General features: G+C 44.1%; 1 protein-coding gene across 2 annotated transcripts; it reads right to left on the reverse strand.

Annotated features, from left to right (window-relative positions):
* Window positions 1-341: 341 nt before the first annotated feature.
* Window positions 342-8,620, reverse strand: PROX2 (prospero homeobox 2). Of its 2 annotated transcripts, XM_081050455.1 has the most exons (4): window positions 7,185-8,620; window positions 3,312-3,413; window positions 2,158-2,352; window positions 342-656 (listed from the first exon to the last, which is right to left on the reverse strand). In XM_081050455.1, the coding sequence occupies exons 1-4, from the start codon at window positions 8,484-8,486 to the stop codon at window positions 471-473; spliced, it is 1,785 nt and encodes a 594-aa protein (XP_080906581.1). In that variant the 5' UTR covers window positions 8,487-8,620; the 3' UTR covers window positions 342-470. The 2 variants fall into 2 exon arrangements, with proteins under 2 accessions (XP_080906581.1, XP_080906582.1); XM_081050456.1 differs by lacking the exon at window positions 3,312-3,413 and having other exon boundaries at window positions 7,761-8,620.
* Between the last annotated feature and the right edge of the window lie 9,698 nt (window positions 8,621-18,318).

Genomic DNA, 18,318 nt, shown 5'->3' on the forward strand with positions numbered 1-18,318 from the left:
CACACACACACACACACACACACACAGAGATAATCTTATCTGAAAGCCAAGGGTGGGGGAGAAACCAACACTTGTGTAGTGGGGAACAATTCACAGTACTTTAGGACATTACCTTTTAATCCTTAACAGCCTCATTTTATAGATGCAGAGAATACCTGCAAGTTCCCAGGGTCACAACACTTGGAAACAGTGGAGTGGAGATTCAAGCCTTCTGATTCCGAAATACTATTGTGTTCCTTTTACAGTATGCCACCAGCACACCATTACACTTGGTTGATATATTTTATAGTTAAGGTGAAACTTCTGACGATTCTGGAAAAGGAAATAAATGATCAGAAATGGTAATAGTACCTATATATACCTATCCTTATAACTTTTTATATGAGCATGGCTGTGGTCCTATGTGCTGACTGCCATATAAGTAAGACAAAGCCAGGAAACCCTGGCTAGTAGCTCCTCACTGTGGGATTTTAATTCTGAAACTGCTCCTGGGTATAGCTGGAAGATTTGAATATCTCTGGGATGTCACTGTCCAGTTTCGAAATAATTTTATAAATGGGTTTCTTCCAGGAAGGATCTGAGTCTTTCCCTGCGGAGACAGCCCTGAAGAACTCCTGTAATGTCAAGCTGGCGATTTCCAAGAAGCAGTCTGGAACCTGTATTCCCAAAGAGACCCACCAGAAAGAAAAGACGTGAGGCTGTGACACACTACTGGAACGGACCTCACTGCCTGATGCTGCCTGTTCCTTGGGTAGTGGGCTGATAAGAGCGTCCTGCTCTACTGGCCTCCAGGTTTTGCAGCCCTAGGAATCCCCTGCTCCCTCGTCAAAAACAAATCTTAAAATGATGGTACCAATGAGAGACCTGGGAGAAAGTACAGTAGGGACACTCGCCTTGTAGCAGGAGCTCATTCCACTAATGAGGCACATTTTTAGTAAGTGGGAAACTCTGACTCTGAAATTAAATCTGTGGTTCAGAAGAGGTTTTCAGGATCCTTTTCCTTAGTGCCTAATGTGGAAAAGAGTGCCCCCAAGTTTATGACTGTCATACCTCATCCCACCAACTTTTGGGGCTGAATCTAAAGGACTTGGAATCATTCCTGCTTCTAAAGCCAACCAGGAGGTTGAGGGAGGCTAAAGAATATGTTCCAGGACCTCACCCAGACTGGCACCATAATCGATGGGGCATCCACAGGTCCTCCATCCAGCCTGGCCCGGGGCTGACCACCACTGCATGTCAAATGACCACTCCCACATGGAAAGATGCGGCAGCACTGCCCCTGCCACACTTCCTAACCCCACAAGCCTCAGCGAGGAGGCATGGTCCATTTTCCCCACAAGTGGATTTAGGTCTCCAAACATTCTAATGGAGCATCCGACCGGTGGATGCCAGCAGTTCTTTCCTTTCTTGGAGGTATCGGTCAACTGCCAACTGTGATCACCAGTGAGAAAGTCAAGAAGAAGGAAGTATAGTCGGTGACCAGATATACCTGGTATCTGCAGAACAAGATGCCAGGCTAACAGCTGTGGGCTGCACACAAGGAAACACACGTCTGGGTTAGGAGTTTTCTCCAGTGACACACAGACCATGTGCTCACCCTTTACTGATGCTTTACCTCTAAGGTGCCACCAGTGTGCCTTCATAGAGATCCCCAAAGGACGGAGACGCTTGAATACTGTTTATTCATTATTTCCTGAGAGGACTTGAGTGAGATGGCTTGCCGTGAAAGGCGCACAAATAAAACTGTTCAAGTGAGAATAAAGGTAAGCACCAGATGGTGAACAGAAATGGTTGTCAAGAAAACTTGGGCCAAGACTAGGTACTGCAGCCGAGCCCTGTGTTCGGTTCTGGGTTTCCAGGCACTAAGGCGAAAAGGTCAACAAGTTCTGCGACTTGATAATTACAGAGTATTAAGTCTAAAATGGCATAACACCTGGCAGACCTCTGCTCCAGTTTCAACAGGAAGACTGGCTATCTATTCAATTGGCGGCACCTACCTGTTGCCTAGGAGAAGACATAGAGGCTGTAATCTTTGTGGATGGTACAGAGATTGGTGCTCAGTGACAAGGACAGACCCAGAGGGGGATCTTTTCTAAAGCTCCAATCACAAATGGACCGCACTCATCAGACCTCATGGGACCCAAGTACATGTCTTACCTCAAAGTCATTTCCCTTGTTATAATGCATATTGAGAGCTCGAAAAAGTTCCGAGTTGCGGAGAACCAGCAGCATTTTGGGATTTGTGACTCCATCGGAAATCGCTTGCCGGGCGAATTTCTCCGTTTGAATGTAATAGAACTCGCGAAAGTTGCTGAACCACTTGTTCATCTGGGAGGTAATGCAGCGGTTGAACTGTGCAAACAATGAAGCCCATCTAGTCAGCCGTTTGCGGTAAGGTGCTCAGAGTTAGAACTGTAAGCTTCCAGTTCAACATGGAGATTAACGAGAATGGTGTCAACCTTTTTAAAAAGGACTTCCTTTGAAAAAGAAGCCATGGCTATTTTCTAAGCCTATTCAGCTATACACAGAAAAATCGGAATTAGCTATGTAGTGCCCATTAGAAAAGAAATGTTTTTTTTTGATATGCTAGATGTATGAAGGTTTTTTCACCCATGAAAAGCTTGCCGTGGTCTAGGTATGACTTTGGGAGGGCCCAGGGTCGAGGCCCATGTGGTACCAGCTCCTGCTGCAGATTGCACGGCAGCCCCTGAGTCTTCTGCCTGGTAAAGGGCCAAGGGAAGGGGCGTAGGTGTAGACCAAAGAGCAGTTTATTAGCAACTTGGAGCTGCCGAATGAATTGAAATCAGCTTGGTGCAGGGGTCAACCAAGCAACTGATTATGAGGGTAAAACCTGGGAAATGCAAAGGAATGATATAGATACAAAGTATTAACAGCCCTTACCCAACACCCAGGGTAAAGGAGACCCTCAGAAACTTGACAGAAACAGGCAAGGCCTGGTTCCAACCATCAGAGCTTGATTTTCCTTCTGTATGTACCTTCACTCCGTTTGAAACACAGCAATTTGAATGTCAATTTGACAGTGTCCGACTCTTTACATACAATCTTTCTTCTTCATGGTGTCCCCAGCAAAGACAGAACACCAGGTCAAAGATGCCCTTTGCTAATGTTTCTCTCTCCCCCCACTTTTCCCTCCATGTGTGTTTCTGGGTATTTCTACAGGTCAGAAGCTTAAAAATTCAAATACCCAAACTTCCTAACCCAAAGTTATTCGTGCCTGTTCAGACAGCGTCTTGACCTAGAACTGGACGCTGGAGTTTTGCAGAGGCTGAAGCTCAATGGGATGACTTTACCTGTACATCAGGGAAATAAGCCTTCAGGAGGTGGGAGCTGGGGTAGCGTGTGAAGAAAAACATTAGTTTGGCCTTCTTCAAGTGACCAGGATTTAGACCCTCCTGGATTTATCGCAATGTTAAGGAAAATTAACACCAGTGTATCAAATAATTGTGTCAAATTATCCAAACAGTGAATTGTCCTGTTCCTGACAGTTTTTATTTTATTTAATTCTGGTTGCATAGTGTATTTGCTCTGTTTTTGTCTCTAGCAAATCTGACCAGATAAGCTTTTTCTTTCTGGGTGCTGAATACCATATGAGTTATGTACAGTACAGCTGCAGAATTTTAGAACCATTTTGATGTGTAAAAGTTCTATGGCATATATATTAAATACAGTTTGTTGTACTTCGTTTGTGCTTTCAGAATAGGATGAGAAGAGATGGCAGCCCTTTACCAGATAAACCATTTTGAAACCCAAGTAAGGATTTCCTGCCCCTCTCTGTCTCAGTTTCCTCATCTGTAAAATAAGAGGGAACTTGATTGATGAGCCCCATTCTGGCTCTCAAAATTGCCTTTGCAGTGTTTAAGCCAACAAGCATTTAACCAGACGAGGTACCAGATCACAATTTGCTTTGGCTCAAGAAACTTGAACTGCTGCTCTCTGTACCTGCTCTCTGTTTGCCTGGCAGAACTTTCTCTCACCCTTCCCATCTCAGCTCAGACGCTCCCTCCTCTGTAAAATCTTTCCTTGCCGAGTTAGGCCTTCCTCACCCTGGGCTACCAAGCCTCTTTGTACAAACCTCTGTTGTAGCAATGACCTTATTGGAATTTTTACTGCTTGTTTGTCTCCCCATTTAGACTGTGAGCACCTCCAGGGCAAAGACCTTATCTTTTCATCTTTGTATTCCACATGCCTAGCCCAGTGCTAGAAACATAGTAGGTGCTCAATAACCATTTGTTAGATAAAGGTAAGTGTGAATGATTAAATGAATGGTCAACCTTAATCCATTTGCAAATACAGAAATTGTATTCCAACCCATACCTCAGTCTGGGAACAGATCCTTTCCCTTTAACAAGAGCAGGGACCTGTGGTATGACTGCCTAGCACCAGGATGGGAGGCAAATATTCTTACACAAGAACACTTAGTATTGACGGGGTCAGTCCTGGGGCTGGTTGAAAAGCTTTATGCAGGTAAGGAACCTTGGAGCTCAGGTCTGAGGGCTGTAGCTTTAGGACAATTAAGACTTCTCAGTAGGATATATCAGTTTACCAAAGGAAATCAACTGATTACAGTTACAGCTAGCCCTGGCATACAGGCAGCTACCTGGAAGACCCTGTCCCCTGTCTATTGGTTCTATTTCTTTTCCTTCTTGTAGGTTCATAAGAGCTGTGGAAAGAATCCTGGATTTAGCAGTCCAAAGACCCTGTTTCAGATAATGATTTTGCCACCTATTAGCTGTGTGACTTTGGGCAAGCCACTTACCTTCTCTGGGCCATTTCTAAATGTAGAATGCGTGGTTAAAGCTTGTGCTTGGCAGTCAGATCGTGGGTTTTAATCCCAGCTCTGCATGTGTCTCTCGTGTGACCTTGGGCAGGTTAGTTCACTTCTCTGTGCCTGCCTCTCAAATACCTGACCTGGAGTGGATGCTCAAGGATCATGAGATAACACAGGCATACAACCTCTTACCTGAAACACTGGGCCAAATGGGGTTCAGATTTCAGAATTTCTGATATTTTATAAAGATAATATGGTGCATGTACCATATGTTAGTTAACACCTGCAGCAGAGGCTGTGGCAGCAGTCTGTAATCCAAAACATTAATGTTTCCACAGAAAAATGGATGACTATTTACAGTAAGTTGGTTAGGTTATAAATAGCCTCCAATCAGGGCACGTCAGGTTTTACCACCAAAAAAGCTCCCACCAGCCATAGGGGAAAGAAATCAGGGGTTTTTCAAAGCTTTTTGAGCTTCAGAATGCGGCTAAGTGAAGGTGGACATGTACAGTGAAATGCTGGTAGCGGTGCCTGCCACAGAGCAAGTGCACAGCAGATGCTACCCTCATCATCTCGTCATCACGCCTGCTTCACCTGTTTCATAGGGCTGTCATGTGAACCTGGGAGTTCTTTTACACTTCAGAGTATCTTGCTCTTAAGTGGCTTTCATGGCCCACAGGAATAAACCTCCAATGCTGGAATGTAGGCCTCAGGAATGCGGAAATACCTGGGGGGCTAGGATGCTGCCCAGGGGATCCGAATCATTGCAAAGATAGCAAAGCACCTCACTTGTGCAGCCAGGCCCGGTGGATGGGCCCTGAAACCTCTTGAAGCTCTCTGAGCCCGATCCTCATTTCGCAGGGTAGGGCCAGACACAGTAGGTGCCTGAGAAAGATCAGCATGCCCCTCCCAGGGGGAGCAGAGAATCTCTGGGGACTGTATTCTTGAGGTTCTTCCACCACTGCCTGACTTTGACAGGGAGTCTTAACCAGTGGCCTCCTACCAAAGGCCAGATAGGAAGCCTTTTGCACACATGGTGATCTCCTGACAAGAAAAATCTATCTATGCGGCCCTCTGTATACCTCCAAAAAGATTCCCTGCTGCCTGAAGAGGCAGGTGAGGTGTCGCTAGCATTGGTTTTATAGGCGCTTACTGCCTGCCCAGAAAACACCCAGTGGCACCCGAGCTTTCGGGGTGTTTCCAACACCTGTGACCAGCAGGGGGCGCTCATAGCAGTTAGGACACGAGCCGGCTCGCGTGGCAGTGAGCTGGTCCCACCTGATCCCCCCGGCCTTACTACAGCTTGCCAGAGAGAGCGCACGACTGTTCATCTCACGGACGCATCGACCCCTGGAGACTCGATTCAAGGCTTCCCATGAGAAGCAGCAGCATGAACTCAGCTCGCTAAAAAAGCAACATCCAAACTATGTTGTCAGGAACTTTAAGTCCTACAAGACGCTTGTTGGAAGAGGGTTCTTTGGTCATGTGAGTGTGGGGCTGCACACACATTCTCCTCTTAGAGCTACATCTTGGACTTGAGCATGTTAAAGGTTCTGAGAGGCCCTGCAGCAAAGAAACTAACCCAATATTTACCCAAGCTGCTTTTTTTTTTCTAGTTTAACAATTATTAATATCTTGAGGGGACATTACTCTGGGAAATACTGTTTAAGAGAATGGGGTCTGCCTAAGGGTGGCCAAGATGATGCAATAAGGTCCAGAGCCCTACAGACCAACCCTGGCCCTCCAGCCTTCTCCATGGGGGTCTCTCCCTCCACTACCCAACCCCACGCTCTACTCCTCTCAGCAGCAGCTTAGAAGCTGGGCCTTAAACTGAAGCCTTCTTACCCCTCCAGCTGCCCCTGCTCTAGGCCCCTTCCCCATCTGCCTCAGAAGTTTCTGATCCCTCGTATCTTCCTCCTGAATTATCTAGTCAGTGCCGGGCTTTTGCCTGTGGAGCCAAGGGGCTGGGGAGCCATGCCTCGGATGAAGTCATTCCTTTGGCCCCTGCTGTCGAGGTACATGGGCAGCTGACAACCAAATTATGGGGTTCTTCCTTCCATAGAGCATTTATCGTACTTTGGAAGCCCATTTGAGTTGAAAAACAAAACCCTCTCAGACCCAAAGGAGCAAGTCAGTAGTAGTATGAGCTGTGGTGTCACAGAGAAGGTAAATGCACCTTTCTCCCCAGTATCCTTAAATCCCAGAATGTGGTCACCGTTTTCTCAGGAACCTAGTAAGTCTAAGCCACAGGGAAGGAAGGTCCAGAAGCAACATTAAGACCATCAAGAAAGCAAAGCTATTCCCTGTGCCATGTACTTATTTGTCTCCGTCCCCCTCATCTTCCAGATTCCTGTTTCTCTGGGCTGTGACAATGAGAACTTCAATTACCAGTAAAGGATATGTGGACTGAAGAAAAAGGAAGTGCATCAGTGACAGCCTGCAGGTCACCCTGCTCCATCTTCACCGAGGGAAGAAGGGACAGTCTTTCCAAAAGGGTGGACGAGAAGGGCGAAGCATGCTGCTGCTGGGTCAAAACTGATGGCCGCAGTTTGACAGCTCCCCAAGGTCGCAGGGCAGGCTCTGAGGAGGAGTGACTTTGGGAAGATGAGTCCTGGAGAAGACTGCTGCTCCAGTGACCATTGGGCCCCTGACCCAGTAGCTGGCTAAGAATCTGATTTTCTTGCATGTGGGAAGACACAGTGAAGGCACAGTTTGCTGGGGGACCTTGAGGACCTTGATAGGGCTTGGGGATAATTCTTGGAGAGACAGGGTACCTAGGAGGATCTAGAGGCTTGGCCAGAGATAAGGTTCCCCGTGGGACCTCAGCCTGTGCCCTCCTGGGTAAGGCAGCCAGAGGAGGTGGATCTCTACAGGCCCCTCCCTCAGGTGAAGTCTCGCTTCTACCCTCTGGCACCAGCTCCTGGAAAGTTCTGCCCAACTGAGTCACGTGGTCTTGTGGATCTAGCAGTACCTTTTGTAATACTGAGTCCACAGCCTGGGACACTGCCCCAGTCAATTCTTTCCTCAGAATTTCCAGCAAAGCCCGTGTTCCAGAAGGAAGGAACCTGGGTTCCTCAGGCTGGTATTCGACCTCAGACACTCTGTGGTTTTCTACCCCACAGAGATAACTGTCTACAGCCCACGGTCTGGACCCATAGCCATTCCTCTGCTTTACACCCTGAGGGCCCCTCCCCTTCTCAGGGTCTCCTGAGCCCTGAGCTATGTCCCTAGGCCCAGCAGCCTGCAGGATGTGTTCTTGCAGATGTCTTAGCTGTTGCTTCAGTAGATGAAGCTGTTCTCTCACACGAGGACCCCCCTTCCTGCTGCCATGGCTCCCAGCAGGGCCTGGCTTTGGGGGGTTTTGCTGCATGGGAAGGCTCTGTTTCCTCTTCCTTTCTCGGGCCTTCTCCGGGCAGCACGGGCTGTCCCGTGCTCGGGCATTGCCTGGCATCAGAGGGTTAGGGGAGAGGCACATGCCTTGGACAATGGTCTCCACTCTGGCCCTCTTTGCTTGGATGTGCTCATCCCAAAACCAGTCAGGGTCAGCGAGGCTGGAGTTGGGGACCCGGCTCCAGGGAAAGGAGGAGTTTCTGCCCTGCTCACGGAGGGATGGGCTTCTCCCACCTTCCATACAGGGTTCTGCTGGGTGAGAGCAGGCCTGGGATGAAGGAGACAGCAAGCTGGAGTGTGGATCCATCCGCTAGCTCCACAGTCACTTGCTCGGAGGTTGTGAGGTTAGTCAGGGCTCCGTGAAGGACCCCCTTCTCCTAACGTCCTCAGCTAAAGGTGCAGCCAGCTGAAGTGAGCTGGGGTTCAGCTTCTGAGATGCCAATGCTTACGAACCTCCTGGGCCAACTCTGAAATTAGAGACAGGAAGAACAGTACCTGTGATCCTGAACCATGCTTTTCAAAATTAATTGTGCAAACACATCACCTAGGGACCTTGTTAAAATGCAGAGTCTGATTAGGCAGGTCGGGTGGGGCAGAGACTATGCATTTCTAACCAGCTCCCAGGTGCTGTGGTGATGGTGGTTGGGCCCACACTTTGAGGAGATTCCCAAGAGCAATCCTCCAGGGAGAAAGTTCTCCTGCCAGAGCAGCGCAATAACATAAAAACAATAATACACATAATAATGGCCGCTAACTGCATAACTGGTATTATGACAAGAACTTAACGTCCATTCCCTAATTTAATTCTCATTACAACTCCACGAGGATGTTGTCATTCTTATTTTACAGAAAAGGAAACAGGCTCAGAGAAGGTAAGAATATACCTCCTGAAGTCATAAAGCCAGTACATGTCAGGTTGAAGTCTTGTTTTAAGATTTGTCAGATTCAGAGTAACTTTGTTAGTGTCTACCTGCAACAGGCTCACCTGACACTTGTTAAAAATGGCAAAGTCAGTAGTAAGTCCCGCCAGTCCTGCTAAATCAGAATCCCTCTGTGCTGGGCCAGGAAACGTGTATCTGAAACAAGCAAACCAAAATTTGAGAAGCAGCTGTCCTGCTCTTGGAAGAATCAGATTATACATTCGTCTGCATTGATCATTCAACATTTAACAACTATCTGTTAAGCACCTACTACGCATCAGACCTTGTTCTAAGCTCTTAAAGAGACAGCAAGACCAGTAGAGTCCTGCTGTCATAGAGCTGGCTGTCTAGCAGGAGAAGAGAGAATAAACAAGCATATTTGCCGATGCCTGTCGTGAAGAAAAAGGACAATAGGGGTTGGAAATTGGGATGAAGGTATGGGAAGAAAAATGGAGGTATTTTAGGAAAGCCTAAAGCTGTTTTATTTTCACCAAGTATCAAAATACACCATGCTTTAACCAGGAGGCTTCTGATAGCAGGTATAAGGCATTTCTAGTTTACAAAACATTCGTACACGTCACCTCATTTCACCTCACACTAACCTTGAGAGTCAGTGTAATTCTCCCATTTCACAGACAAAGAAACCAAGGCTTAGTGAGGCCAAGAGTGGCTCTCATTTCTAAGATTCCAAATCTTTTGATGCAACCACACTACCTTCAGCTACCTCCTTGAAGATCAAAAGACCTGCATAAGAGACCAACTTAGCTGTCTATTAAGTACATTCTTCCTTTCCTAGAAGAGGTGAATTAATTTTTGTTTTTTTTCAAATTTCCACTCTCCTTTACTTCTCTTGCACAAATGCTGGCAAGAGAGAGTTTGCTTTCTTCTTCCCACTTTTACCCTAAAGCTTACTTGGAATTCTCTGCCTCAGGCAAATCTCAGCTCTTCTGGAGCCAGAGGTTCCTCGTCTGCAGACGTGGCCCCAGCGTCTGCCTGGAGGTTCCTGGTGACTAGCAGAGACACCCCAAAAAAGTTCCCATGAGCAATGTCACTCCAAGCACCCGGGCGACAGCTGCAATGCCATCATGGGGAAAATACCACTGAAAAAAGGCTAGGTTCTTGGGTTAGAATAAGTAGAAGGCCCTTATTTTGAGGAAGACATTTGTAAATTGCTAAAATAAATATAGATGACTTGCCAAATTAATATGGCTTAAAAAATTTGTTATTGCCGGGGGGAGGAGAGTTCACACAGTGTGAGGGATATAAATGATAAACGTCTAAGTATTACTTTGTCTTGTGCAACTGAAACTAAAAAAAAAAAAAAAAAGATTCAAAAAAAATATTTATTATTGCCAAGTTTATACCAACAGTTTGGATGGTTTACCACCTCGTGGAGAAAGATTTCATAACTTCCTGTGATCATTTGACGATGAATATGTATTATTTGTATAATATATAACTGCATAACTGGCATTATGAAAAGAACTTTACATCCATTACCTAATTTTATTCTCATAATTACATAATATTAATATAATATAATACAAAAAATGTATAATACTAAAAAATTACTTTAAAATTAAATCTTATCTGATAACCATAACTAGATTATTAAGCATACATTAGGTGCTTTCTAATAATTATCACTAAACTGGCAGAACTGATATTTTAACCAAGAAAGATGGTACAACAATAGTACAAACCATATTTTAGTTAAGTAACTTCCAAAAAGAAGAGGGGATTGGTTATGGTTATTCTAGCTGCTTAGTGAACATTCCTGCTTAAACGCAACATTTGCAAAACCAAACTCTGTAACTGCCCTTCTTACTCCCCTCTCCCCAGATGTGTATTACCTATATCTTGTTCAAGCTGGAAGCTGGGGAGTCTCTTTGACTCCTGCCCAACTCCTCATTTTCAACATCGATTTGGTCATGGTAAATTTTTGGCAAAAATGGCTCTGAACTACTTTCCACCATGTCCTTTCCCATTATACTTGCCTGATTCAGGGTCTCATAACTTTTCACCTGGACAATCCCAATACCTCATGACTGGTACCCCGTCCTTTAGGACTCTGGTCCTTGTTCTACATTCATTCTCTCAACAAACATGGACTAGATCGCTAACAACAGATAAAAATCCCTTGCCCATGTCGAGCTAATATCCATGCAAAGGGAGACGAATGTAATACTTACTAAGTGATAATGGAAGGCTGTTATGTAGGGCCTTGTTGGCCATTGTGAAAATGCTGGCCTTTATTCTGTAGTAAATGAGGACCCAGTGGAAGGTTATAAGTAATAAGACCTGATTTTGTTTTAAAAGGATCATTCTAGACTGGGGGGTATGGGGAGCAAGGCTTGAAATAGGGAGACTACTTAGGAGACGCTTGCAATAATCTAGACAATGATAATCTGGATGATGATAATGTAGGTGAGATGGCTTTGAGCAGGATGGTAGCAATGCAAGTGGGAAGTTATGTTGAAGCTGGAGCCAATGTTATATATGGATATATGTTGAAGCTGGAGCCAATGGATTTGCTAACAGATTGGATGTGAGGCACAAGAGAAAGAGAAGTATCACAGATGGTGACTGTATTTGGCCTGAGCTAATGGAAGGATGGAATTTCACAAATTGAGATGGGGGGACTGCAGAAGGAGCAGGTTTGTGGGGGAATATAGGGAGCTCAGTTTGGGACATGTTAAATTTGAGGTAATTATTAGACATCTAAATGGAGAGGTTGAGAAAGCAGTTGGATAAATAAGCCTGGGTTTAGTGGGAAGATCTGTGCTAGAAATATAAAATTGAGGGTTATCAGTATATGGATGGATAAGCTCACAAAGGAATGAATGTAGACAGAGAGGAGAAGGGGGCCGAGGTCCAAGGCCTGGGACATAACAACACAAAGAGGCTGGGGCAAGAAGGGAATCAATCAAGAACAGAAGGAGCAAGCGGGGAGGTAGGAAGAAATGTAGAGATGTGTGAAGTCCTGGGAGCCAAGGGAAGGAAATGTTTCTAGGAGTGGAGAGAAGTCAAGTCACATAAGGACTGTGAACTGGCCGTGCGTTTTGTAGAGTCATTCGGGGTCTTGATCAGAGCAGTTTTGATGGCATAGAGGGAGAAAAAGCCTGCTGGGAGTGGATTTAAGGAAGAGGACAAGAAGAGGAATTGGTGACATTGACTATGACAGCTCTTTCAAGGACTTTGTGAGGAGGAGAGAAATGGGACAGTGGCTAAAAGCAGAGTCAAGAGAGGGTTTCTCAAGATGGGGGGAATAACAGTTTATGAATCTGACAATGAAGCTCCCGGGAACTTGTGGCAAAGATATTGCAAACCTTTTTTGATATCAGAGGGATTGTTTGTTATAAATTTGTATCAACTGGACAAACAGTTCACCAAGTTTACTATTTGGAAGTGCTGAAAAGGTTGATTGAAAAAGTTAGACGACCTGAACTTTTAGCCAACAATTCATGGCTTTTGCATCATGACAATGCACCAGGTCACATGGCACTGTCTGTGAGGGAGTTTTTAGCCAATAAACAAATAATTAGGGGCAGCTGGATGGCTCAGTTGGTTAGAGCACGAGCTCTGAACAACAGGGTTGCTGGTTTGATTCCCACGTGGGTCAGTGAGCTGCGCCCTCCACAAGTAGATTGAAGACAACGAGCTGCAGCTGAGCTTCCAGAGGGGCGGCCGGATGGCTCAGTTGGTTAGAGCGCGAGCTCTCAACAAGGTTGACGGTTCAATTCCCTCATGGAATGGTAGGCTGTGCCCCCTGCAACTAAGATTGAAAACGGTAACTGGACTTGGAGCTGAACTGCACCCTCCACAAGCACATTGAAGGACAATGACTTGGAGCTGATGGGCCCTGGAGAAACACACTGTTCCCCAACATTCCCCAATACAAAATTTTTTGAAAAAACAAAACAACAAAAAAAACAAATAACTATATTGAAACACCCTCCCTACTCACCTCATTTGGCCCCCAATGACTTCTTACTTTATCAGAAGGTAAAGGAAATATTGAAAGGAAGACATTTTGATGACATTCAGGACATGAAAGGTAATATGACGAGAGTTCTGATGGCCGTTCCAGAAAAGGAGTTCCAAAATTGCTTTGAAAGGTGTACTAGGCACTGGCGTTGGTGCATACTTTCCCAAGGGGAGTACTTAAGGTGACAGTAGTGATATTCAGCAATGAGGTATGTAGCACTTTTTCTAGGATGAGTTCGCGAACTTAATTGTCAGAGCTATATTTGTAGGCTGAAAAGCTGTGATGCTGTAGGAAGATAAAATTAATGGGGCAAGAGAGGGAGAACTTCTGAAGCCTTGTCCTTGGATAGGAAGGAGAGGACAAGATGTAGTGCACGTGTGGAGGCATTGAATTAGAGAGAACCCTCAGTTCAACCGTGATAGCCGGAAGGAAGGCAGTGTATGTGGTCAGGTGCTGGCAGGGGCATAGATGCAGTGATGGGAGTCGGCGGAAGTACCCTTTTGATACAGTTGTCCCAGTGCCATTGGCATTGGCATTTATTTTCTATGATGTGTGTCTGCTTATGCACCTCCATGGAATCAAAGTCTTTGCCAGCTTCCTTTGACTCTGAGGCTCGGATGTCTCAGATCCTTGTAAATCTGGTCTTCAACTAGTGTCTGCAACCACTACCCTCAACTCACCTACGCTTGTTTTTTAAATTTTTTTTAATTTATTTTTCAATTACAGTTGGCATACAATATTATATTAGTTTCAGGTGTGCAACGTAGTGATTAGACATTTATATAACTTATAAAGTGATCACCCTGATACATCTAGGACCCAGCTGACACCATAGTTATTACAGTATTATTGACTCTATTCCCCATGCTGTACTTTACATCCCTGTGACTGTTTTTATAACTGTCAATTTGTACTTCTTAACCCCTTTCACTTTTCTCACCCATCTCCCCAACCTCTCTCCCATCTGGGGATCATCAACACTCACCTATGTTGAGTTGTCCTGGGTTTTGTGTTTCCTGAACATGCCAAACTCTTTCACACCTCATGTCTTTGCACTTACTGTTCCCTCTGCCTGGAAGGCGTTTCTCCCACGTTTCCACCTGACAAACCCCAACTCCTCTTCTAAAATCCAACTGAAATGTCACCACCTCTCTGAAGGGATCTATGTGTCTTCCCCTTTAGGCTGTGAGCTAGCTCCTTCTGTGTCTCCAAGTAGTGCCTGACTACCAACTGTCACCAAATAGACGTTTGCTGACTCAGTTGAATAAATTGTTTGTATGCACTTCATTTACACTGATTTTTGTTTCCTCATTAGAGGTACTTTATTTCAGATTCCTCCAGCACCTAAATGGAACAAAGTCAACACAGAAAGAGAGAGCGAGAGGGAGGGAGACAGAAAGAGAGAGAACGTGCAAGAGAGAGCACAGAACCACAAACTGCCGAATCTCCCTCGTGGGTATTTAAGGTATGGTTTCTGAGGTTCCATGTAGTCTGTGTTCTCCAGAAGGCATAACTACTAGGGTAATCAATGGGGCTCAGTGTATTTAATGAAGCAACAAATAGCCGGAATGTCTTGAGGCCAGAATCTTGAAATCAGCTAGACTCCACTGTGGTGGGATGCCCAGAGACATCTATGCCGATCTCTGTAGGACAATCATGGAAACTCTGCCCCTGAGAAACAGGAAACCTCTGTGCTGGGGCCAGCGTGGCCCAGAACCCTTTATCTGGGTGTGGCGTGAAGCAGCAGTGCTTTCTGTTTGAAAATTAACTAGCAGCACTCTCACTCACTGATAGACGTAACAATTGTCACAGCCCTTTAAAAATAGCTTTACTGCTTTTCTTAGATTATGAAAATAATACAGGATCATTTTACTTCCCAAGTATAGAAATGTATTGAGGAAAAGAAAGACACCTATAATGCTGCCTTCCAGAAATAAAATTAGTGGTGCTTGTCATTTTTTCCAATTTTTTTTCTCTGTATACAGAAAAATTTACATAATTTCCCATAATTATATACATTTTTGAAAAACAAAAATGGAATTATAGATACATGGTTTTATACCTTCCTTTTTTTCTCTTTCACATCAATGAAAATCAATCTACAGCAACATTGTGAAAGCCAATGATATTCCATTGCATGGATGTACCATAATTTGTTTAATAAATTCCCTTTTGATAGACAGATTTGTTCCTATGTTTTCATTATCATAGCTGTAGAGACAACATAGTATGAAGGTTGAGAGTGTGGACCTCTGAGTTATACTGCGTAGCTTTGACTCTCTAGAGACATTTATTGGCCTTGTGACCTCTGTGTACCTCAGCTTTCTCATCAATAGAATGGGAATAACCATAATAGCTACTGTTATCATAGGGCTTTTGTGAGGATCCCATGAGTTAACACGTGTTATTTTTTTAGAAGAGTTCCTGGAACATAGTAAATTGCTGCTAAATGTTAGCTTATTATGAGTAATTATTGGGATGAACACTCCTGTCTATATCTGTGGGAACTTATCCTATTATTTCCTTAGCATACATTTCTAGAAGTGGAAAATCTGGGTCAAAGATGAGGCATATGTTAAACCTTTATACTTATTGCCCAACTGCCCTCCAGAAATGTACCAACTGATTGGGAATAGAGATGAGGGATGGAGAACTTACAATTTTTCCTCTGTACGTTTCTGTATTAATTTAATTTTTATAAGAACGTATTTATGCATTATGTGTATACATATTTTTAAATAGCCCATTTGCTCTCTTATTAATTTATTTATAAAAGAACACACATCCCCTCATCTTTGTCAACATTGGGCATTGTCAGTCTTTTAATTCTTTGCCAACATGATGGGTGACAATGTTATCTCATTATGTGTATTTCTTTGATTCTTGGGAATCTTGCTGATTTTTCACATATTTTTGGAGAAATACTTATGTGGTTTGTATTATAAAACTTAAGGATGTTTATTCCCTTTGAGTTAATGTTTCTATATCTAAGAAGTAAAATCAAGAAAATATGCTATACCAACAGATTTATGTCAAAAATGATCATCCTAGTATTATTTATAAGGGTAGAGATTGGTGAAATAAATTATAAAGTATGGTATCATCTATGGGATGCGATTATTATGCAGCCATTTTTTAAAACTCATGTTTAAGAATAGTTTATAGAATATTTTCTAATAAGTGGGGGGAGAGAAAATTACGTGTTAAAAATACAAAGGTAAAAGATGAGAAATACATGAAAACATAAGCAATAGTTCTTTGTGAATGATGGAACCATGGATAACATTTTTCTCCATTTCTTCTTTTTACTTTTTTGCATTTTCCATATTTTCACTGGGTATATTTTTGCTTAGAAAAGGCAACCCTTATCTTTGGTAGTTAAAACCTTGCATTTATGGGAGGCTATGCAAGAGATATATAAGGAAAGCTGTACATTCTACTCAATGTTTCTGTGAAACTACTCTAAAAAATAAAGTCTATTGAACCAACCAACCAAACAAACAAACAAACAAAACTTGCATGTTCTCTCATTGAGTTTTTGCCAAAAATACATTCCTGGGCAGCAGACATGAAAAGCCTCACTGAAGAAGCAAACTTAGCTACAAATATGAGTACAGAACACAGAGCTCGTGAGACATAAATGCAAAATTATATAGGATGTTATAGCTAGTAAGTGTAACATGAGGGTGAGGTTAAATTTCAAGTAATAGACATAAGAAAGAAGCTGTGTCTCCTCTCCTTTCAGCTGAAGTGTTAGAAGCCGTGGGCACAAGCTGAAAAGACAGCCACCGTCTGCGGCATTGTCAACTGCACAGCACTTCCCCTAACATGGGAGTCCTTCTTCCTGCCAGTCTTTTCCATAGGATCTCCCTCTGGAAGAGGGAGCTCTCCCAGAGCTCTGCCCAAAGGGAAGGGCTGTCTGAGGTGAGACCAGCAGCTCCCCTTCTGTGGTGTGTCCCCATTTAGGCAACAGCAAACACCTCTAACACTCCAGCAGGACCCCCAGAGAATCAATGAATAAATCAAGGTGGGCTACGGGGAGTCTTTAGATAAATGGCACCCAGTGAAGCTCATAAGATGCCAACTGTATCTCATCACTGTCATTGATGCTCAATCCAGATTTATACGAGGTCTATTGTTATTTCTTTGATAAAGTTCCTGCCAGGTTTTGTTGGGAAAATGTAGTGTTTCTCAATGCAGGATTTTGTTCATTCATTTCTTAGACTCAGTTGGATTCCAATTGGACCAGCTTTGTGCCTAATAGATAACTACCCACAATATGGTTGGAGAAATATGAAGGAAAATGCCTTATACCGAAACAGACTCTCCTATGCAGATGGCACAGGATCTAAGGGTCCACCATTGGCGGTTTATAATAGTGATCGTTTAATCACACATTTATATCCGAGTACATTTTCGTCTGATCCACATGCAGAATTCCTGAATAGCCTCCCATCAAGTACTTAGCTGCCAATGTAAGACGTGCTCAGGGTGGCACCTCTCAAGGTCAGATTGCATTTTTATGCTTTACTAAGGTGGTTTCATATACACCCTCATCTCTGTTTCATTCTCTAAAATGAGGCAACTGGGGACCCCCGGCATCACCCCCTACATGGATCGTCCATCTCTGACCCATCCCTGAGCAGCTCTCCCCACCGCACTGACTGATGGCGGACATGAGGAGAGGAGGTTAGACTCATGGCTCAGTCCACACAGCCCTGTCCGTCGACAGACAAAAGTACAACCTGCGTCCCTGGCGCCTGCCAACTACTGAACCGTCTACCGGGTATTAGACCTGGGTGGGACTCGCTAGCTCATATGTGACCGTACACAAGTTAACTTTGCCACTTTCCCCCCTCACTTTCCTCCTCTGTGAAATGGGGTTGATAACAGTGCCATCTCCTAGGGTTGTGGTGAGGAACATGTGAGAACTCATGTCCAGTGCAGCACTCTCCAGCATCGTTAATAGGCACTCCTTGAATTACAGTTCCCTTTCTCCTTACAGCTGGTCGGGGAGGTCCCACAGCCATGGAACATTAGTGCTGCAAGGGGCTTAGCAATCACCTGGTACAATGGGTGGTTTCTAGACTTTTCGATTTCAACTATTTAAAATACAATTAAAAATTAAAAATTAAAATAAAAAATCGGACCAGCTTGAGAGTTGCTAACATTTTATGTGCAGATAAGGGCACAAAAAATAAGCGTACAAAAGACTACAATCTACTGTCATT

This window comes from Rhinolophus hipposideros (assembly GCF_964194185.1).
Source record: "Rhinolophus hipposideros genome assembly, chromosome: 5".
Taxonomy (NCBI): domain Eukaryota; kingdom Metazoa; phylum Chordata; class Mammalia; order Chiroptera; family Rhinolophidae; genus Rhinolophus; species Rhinolophus hipposideros.

Excerpts from the sequence above, each read along its gene's own strand:
- PROX2 (XM_081050455.1), bottom strand. The coding sequence starts at position 8,486 with ATGGATCCACACTCCAGCTTGCTGTCTCCTTCATCCCAGGCCTGCTCT. Across the intron at positions 3,414-7,184 it reads TTTCTTCAGTCCACATATCC|GAGGGTCTAAATCCTGGTCA; the intron begins TTTACTGGTAAT and ends CGATAAATCCAG. Across the intron at positions 657-2,157 it reads ACAAGGGAAATGACTTTGAG|GTTCCAGACTGCTTCTTGGA; the intron begins GTAAGACATGTA and ends TTGGGAATACAG.